The sequence below is a fragment of the Lycium barbarum genome, chromosome 8 (genome assembly GCF_019175385.1).
Source record: "Lycium barbarum isolate Lr01 chromosome 8, ASM1917538v2, whole genome shotgun sequence".
NCBI classification, from domain to species: Eukaryota; Viridiplantae; Streptophyta; class Magnoliopsida; order Solanales; family Solanaceae; genus Lycium; species Lycium barbarum.
This window is the reverse complement of record NC_083344.1, coordinates 104,599,444-104,606,256: the sequence shown is the minus strand read 5'-3', so window position 1 is coordinate 104,606,256 and position 6,813 is coordinate 104,599,444. Positions and strand designations below refer to the sequence as shown.

Here is a 6,813-nt window from a genome sequence, read left to right as displayed (position 1 = left end):
GGTACAGTATGGTGTTGTATTGTATTGTACTGTATTAATGAACATAGTGTTTGGATAGACTGTATCGTTTGTTGTGGTTTAATAACATTTGTATTGTTTGGTTTGACTGTATGATAACTTATAAGTTTACTAAAATAACCTTAACTCTTAATTAGAAATTAGTTTATATATATATATATTAATAAAATTCAGGGAAAGAATAAAATAGAAATTTTAAAAAATAAGTAGGTAGTGAGTGGGGGTGGTGGAGGGGTAGGTGGTGTGAGGTGGGTGGTTGTGGGATAAGGGTGGGGGTAGTGGCTGGGAGGGTGGGGGTGGAGTTGGGTGGTGGTGAGGGGTAGTGGGTGGTGGAGGGGTGGGTGGTTGTGGGATGAGGATGGGGGTGGTGGGTGGTAGCGTGGGGGTGGGGTTGGGTGGTGTGAAGTGGGTGGTTGTGGGATGAGGATGGGGGTGGTGGGTGGTAGGGTGGGGGTGGAGTTAAGTGGTGGTGAGGGGTAGTAGGTGGTGGAGGGTGGGTGGTGTGAGGTGGGTGGTTGTGGGATGTGGGTGGAGGTGCGTAGTAGGGTGGGGATGGGGTGGGGGTGAGTGGTAGTGTGGGGGTGGGGTGGATGGTGGAGGGTAGGGTATAATGGAGAAATGAAATACGTAATTACGGAAAAACCACCAAATCCGTGGTTATAAAAATTGAGACTTTTTATAGTTATATAACCAACTACGGATTTACAACACTATACCATATAATTTTAAGAACAATAGAAACAAACATGATTTCATATAAAACCATACATTAATGAACCATGGGAAACCACCATCCAAACAGGCGGTTAGTTTCTTCTTGATTATGTAAGTAGACACTTACTTTGAACCAAAATAAAAATGCTAAGTGGGCACTTATTTTGACCGGAGGGAGTATTGATTTTGTTGTTCTTTGTTGTTTTGGAATTGGTGGTCATGGTGATTATTATGGGAGAAGGCTGATGGCCATTTTTGGGGTAGGGGAAGATAGGTGAACTGGTCGTGGATGGCGGGGGAGGAGGGGAAAGGTACTAACGAAGGAGAGGAGTATTGAACTTAAGGTTAATTAACATATGGTATATTTGCTCTATATCGAATAGTCCATAGATATATATATATATATATATATAAACAAAAAAGTAGGAAAAATATTTTTAAATAGGTTAATTGACTTTTGTTTGTCAAAAGGGCATATCGGACCAAATGGGTAACGGGCAAGGGCACAAATCGAAAATTCTTTTAATGGAGGGTATATCTGCTCTAAATGGGATGCTAGTGGTATATTTAGCCATTTCCCCTTACTATACTTATTTTGCACAACCATGTGAGCACGCGAAATTCTTATATGGCAACAAGTTCACTGCTGAAGAAATTCAGGTTATGAAGATGATGTTTTAAAGCAACCTGTACGAGTATCTTCTGGACGGAAGAGCAGGCTTTGTCAAGAACAGAGGCTGAAGGTTCTTTCAAATAAATCTCTAAAAGTAGTGACAAAAAGTGATTGGTTATTTACAGAGTTTTTGCCCCAGTCGGGTAGTGTTAGTGTAGTGGTCATACCGTTGGACCTTCACCTCTGCGGACAGAGGTGAGGACTCTAATCCCACTAGTTGTAGTTTGTGTCCGTAGTGGAATCCCTGTCCTACTTTACAAATTGCGGAGGAAGAAGAAAGAAAAGAATTGCAGAAATATTATACTTTACTGCTCTAAAGTTTCACTCATACTCAAATAGCCATTATTTTCTGATCAAATCTATTCAATTTCTTTAATTAAATTAGCGGGAAGTGAACTAGAGTTACATTGATGTGTGCCTTGTGTATATTAAAATTTTATTTATAAGGTTTAGAGTATAGTCATTTAGGTTCATGAATTTGAACATACACAATATGAACATCCAAAAGTAAGCATTTCTTTGCTTGCCAAATTAGCCCTTCTTTCTTTCAGTTTGTTTGTGGACATCACTTTCCTGAATGGAGGGAATTAATCATAATTGCACGATGAAGTGAGAGATTGTTCAGATCTTTATTAGGACTCTAACTGAAATGTACTTTTGTACCCGGAAACTGACCTCTTTATCGTCTTTCTATTTAAGGTAGTGCCGCTCCTTGCTACCCAACTTAAGTTGAGTGCATGACATTTCAGAAGTGAGACCATGTCCTGTGTGATTTTCTCTTGTCATAAAGTAGCAATATCATTCTGGAAATTGTCTATAATTGATACCTTTTGTCACGGATTTCCCTTTTGGATGTAGTTTTGCTATAAAATACATCAGGAATAGAGCAGTTCTGTTCCATTCTTGATGTTTGTAAAGAGTAAATTCTCAATTCTGTGTCGTAATATGAAGTCGCAGAGATGAATCTTCAAGGGAGTTATTTTAGTGTTAAAAAAACAAAAAAACCTTTGACCAATTTCAGAGACTTACTGAATTTCATATGGAGATTAAGTGCTACATGCCACTTAGTAATAAAATACTGCAAGCTTACCAAGGTCAAGGTTCATCCTCGTTAGTACATTAAGAACCTTCATTATTTGTGATTATACTGACTATATGGTTTTCATCTTCGTTGATGATCCACAGTGTCGTGGTCAAAGGAACTAATGGACGCAATTTGGTAACTGAGTTCAACTTTATAGGTGGTGATGTGGAACCAGCCGAAGCTAACCAGTGCATGTATTTGTTTGAACCGAGGTTGAAGCATTGGCTACTGGACATCATTGCCACTGGAGACTTGGATGCATTTTTCCCAGCAGAGACACGTGATTATGCTCCCCTAGTTGAAGAGGTGTGGAAGGATCCTGCTAATCAGGAAACAGACAAGGGAAAAAATGAGCTTCATTTCCTTCCAGTTTTAGCAGATTACTTCTTGAGCAAGGTACTTTTTGGAGCATAGGAGTAATCTTGTTGAATCAATTGTCCCAATAAAAGTACTATCAAGAAAAACAAGAGTTGTCCAATAAAAGTCTTTTAGAGCAATTAGATACATAAAACACATTTTTGCACTAAATATCTCAAATGTATATGGCCAATGAGTTATTTCAATTATCTAGTTGATCTGAGTTGTCGACCATATGTCTGCATTTGGCACTGCTTTCCTAGTAACACATATCTTTAAAGATCTATAGTGTTCTCATGCTTCAACTACATACTGTTACAAAATCAATATTGACTTTCTCCCTCCCTTAAACATTATACTTGTTCACTTATTTCCTTGTAAAGATGTCATGTCAAGAACATATTTGACTGTCCGATAACTATCATAGAAAACTGCTGCCAAAGGGTTATTTCTTTTATCAAGTAACATAGAATCCAGATCCGTTCTTGAGACATGTTATTATGAGTGAATGCGAGCGATTTTTACTTTGTTTTCTTGAGTACCCCTGCTAATGAACAGATTCTGAATTATGCTAACTACTAAAGAAGGTAGACAACTGATGCTGAATTATCATTCTTTGGCCTTGTAGGCTGTTGAGGTATCAAGCAGTGAGTATGAACTTTCAGAGCGAGATATATTGTATGCTAAAGGAATTACCCAAGGCAATGGCTTGGCTATTGTGGAGTTCTCCTTGGATGATCTTAGCTCAATGTCTGAAACCTATGGAGATAATTTGGAAGCTCCTGCACCACCTCCGACTAGGTAGTTGTTCTCCTCCTACTAGGACAATTAAGTGATATTTAAGTATCTTTTTAGTTATAGGTATTGAGAATTGTCTGGATGTACTCTAGTTTGACGCATATTTCTGATGGGCAGCATAAATGTTTTATTTTGCATGCATAACACCTTATGGAGATTAAAATGTATCTGAAAAATGGTCTTTGGTTTAAACTGAAAGATGTTAGTGAAGCTGTTGCTGTGATTGATTTTACCTTCAGGCTTCAGGAGTAGCCTGAGTTGTTCATAGTTTTTGGATTCACCAGCAGTCTTGGTGCCCGGCCAGTTATAGGATTACTAATTAAATCTTTCATTACTTGTCGAAGAGAAGAAACCATTATGCTTTTTAGGTAAGTAAGAGGTCAGAAAGGGACCATCGATCCGGGGAAATATTTCCTTCTCAAGTCCCCACGGTAAAGATAAATATAATTGATGTTTGAAAGAAGTATGATACTAGATTGAATGATTTCTGTATTCCGAGATCTTCAGTTTTCCTTGACATTCCGGTGACTCATCTTTGTAGGTAGACATGAGCATTTTGTATGGATTGTCCAAACATGCTGAAAACTTGCTAAAAGTTAAACATATGTTATGAACTCATCCAAATAATCAACTTGAGTCTAGGTGACATAGACTATCTCATTTCCTGACAGGTACTGGCTATAATTAGAGTAAATACCACCAGAGTGAATGAAGGATGCAAGCGAGTGAAGATGTTTGAAGATTTTCGTATTGTAGTATTTTATGTTGCCCTGTGTGATTATGATCAGATGTGGCTTGCTTCGGAGGATTGTGGCAGTGGTACACTACTTCAGAGTAAGATGGTGCATATCAAAGAACTCTATGGAATAATGGTCAGATATCCATGTTTCAAAGAGATCCCATTTGTTTTAATCTTGAACAAGCATGATCTGTTCGGGGAGAAGGTCGCTGTGTACCATTGGACTCTTGTGAGTGGTTCACTGATTTCACTCCAAGCGGACTCAGCACAGTAACCACTCACTAGCAAACCAAGCTTATTATTATGTTGCGATGAAGTTTAAAAGTTCTCTGTGCTTCTCTCACAGGTAGAAAGCTATTTATGTGGCAAGCTAGCAAGAGACCGAGTGACAGTAGATGAGGCATTCTAGTGTATAAAGGAGGTCATGAAGTGGGATGAGGAAAAGGAAGAGACCTACTATGGTGGAGCAGAGGACTCGTTTTATAGTACAACTGATGTTAGCTCTTCTCCGTTTATCTGGCAGGAGTAAATTAGTCTAGACATATCTTTTGATGTTTGAAGATCTGACAAAGAAAAAGGGGAGTGCGATCAAATAATTTTAATCAATTTCTTTTCACCATTTCCTTGTCATGGACTTTTTGGTATATTAATAGTCAAAAACTTTTTGGATGTCATTGGAAGTTTTGGAGAATCCATACTTGTATCATCCTTTTGTATGATCTCTGTTGTAACTTGTAAGGGCTTTTAGTAACAGTAGCAGCTTAGTGGTTATCTGGTTTGGTTTTATTCCTTTGCTGTAATTTTCCTATATTTAAAGGCTCAGGAGTATGTTCTTAAGATGAGCATGCATATCAAAAAGAGAATTAAAGCTTTAGCCAATCAGGCCTGTCAGAGGAGCCGATGTACAAATAAAGAATCTGTTTTGATATTTATAGATATATCCATATATCTTTGACACAAGGTGTATGCATATATGTTCCTATCGTCAAGTCATACTTTAGGTAGCATAAATATCATTATGGAAGAAGTTGATCGTTGGAATGATAGTTGATCTAACAGAAATAGAGATTCTCAACTCTTTTTCCAAATTGAAAATCTCAAAAGAAGTCTATGGGATCACATAGATATTTGTCCTCGATTCTACGATAGTTTTTATGTAAATAGGACTTTCATCCGCTTCTCTTTGATGGAATTTGATTTTTCGAGGATGTATTTTAATTTTTGGCTTAATTCTGATGAAACTTGAAAGGGAGAGAACGAAATATTCAACTTTGTTATCCATTGAGACAACAACAAAAGATTTTTGGTCTAATATTATCCTTTCTATTAGGATAAAAAGTTTTACTTTTGCTCGTGACTTATGCTAGAGCTCCAATTTAAGACAGTTTAAACCATAGTTAAATGTTGAGTGGCAAAATTAAATCTTTCTACTCGAAGAATTTAAACACATGGAGTCCACTTATTTCATATCAGAGCTCCGTCAATGGCAAGACAAATATAGAAGTTTTGCTAATGACATGTTATGAATGGATCAAGACTGTTTTGAGGGGAAATATTAAGCAGTTTTGAATAGTACATGGACAAATTTAAATGTTTCTCCGATAAATAAATTGAGATGTATACGATGAAAATAGCAATATTAATATTTGATTAAATAGTAAAGACAATCAAACGGTGCTTTTGCAAGGAGCATTTAAAACATAAAACCGAAAGAAAAAAAAAGTAGGAACAAAACCTATTATTGAATAGTAAAAACTTTATTTCAACCATTAAATCCTTTTCTTCTTTGGTTTTTTCCCTAGAACAATTATATAAAAACTTTAAAAAGTTTGGAAAAAATTCTATTTTATAATTTTAATCAATGGCCACCTAAATACGATTATGGCAAACGTGGCAATTTTAGTTAAATTTGGGAGGTTAAAATGGATCGGGTTACAATCATTCTGAGCTTACAGTCATTCTTCATTTATTCTTTTATAATTATCAATCAAAGTAGCAAACTGATTTTTTAGTTATTTATCATGACTTTACTTATAACTAGGTCTGTTGAAAATAGCTTCTCTACCTTCACAAGGTACGAGTCGTACACACCATCCTCCCGAGACCCTACTTGAGAGTAGGGCTGGCATAATCCGTCCATGAAAGCATGACCTTACCCAACCCGCCCAAATTTGGGCTGATCATTGACCCACCCATTTATTAGGGCAGCCCATTTCAACCCATAAGAAGTTGGGCTAATATGTAGCCCCAAAAGATGGGAAAATTAGTATATATACATGTTAAGGAGAAATATTTACGAAACGTGACGATAGTTTTCTTTATTTACAAAACATAACGATATTTTACGAAACATGACGGATTTTCACATATTTTTCGTTTTTTTATTTTATTTTCAGAAAATAATTTTTTTAAAAAAATTATTTTAAACTT

The 6,813-nt window shown here is 36.6% G+C and overlaps 1 protein-coding gene across 3 annotated transcripts; it reads left to right on the top strand.

The window, feature by feature from the left end:
- The first annotated feature begins 1,290 nt into the window (after positions 1-1,290).
- LOC132606517 (extra-large guanine nucleotide-binding protein 3-like) lies at positions 1,291-4,993 on the top strand. 3 transcript variants are annotated; one of them, XM_060320061.1, is made up of 4 exons: positions 1,291-1,475; positions 2,591-2,885; positions 3,475-3,647; positions 4,316-4,993. In XM_060320061.1, the coding sequence occupies exons 2-4, from the start codon at positions 2,682-2,684 to the stop codon at positions 4,326-4,328; spliced, it is 390 nt and encodes a 129-aa protein (XP_060176044.1). In that variant the 5' UTR covers positions 1,291-1,475; positions 2,591-2,681; the 3' UTR covers positions 4,329-4,993. The 3 variants fall into 3 exon arrangements, with proteins under 3 accessions (XP_060176044.1, XP_060176043.1, XP_060176042.1); XM_060320060.1 differs by having other exon boundaries at positions 1,291-1,600; XM_060320059.1 differs by having other exon boundaries at positions 1,291-2,885.
- The last annotated feature ends 1,820 nt before the right edge of the window (positions 4,994-6,813 follow it).

Coding starts and splice junctions, on each gene's coding strand:
- LOC132606517 (XM_060320059.1), top strand. CDS start 2,580: ATGATCCACAGTGTCGTGGTCAAAGGAACTAATGGACGCAATTTGGTA. Junction 2,886..3,474: donor CAGATTACTTCTTGAGCAAG/GTACTTTTTGGA, acceptor TTGGCCTTGTAG/GCTGTTGAGGTATCAAGCAG.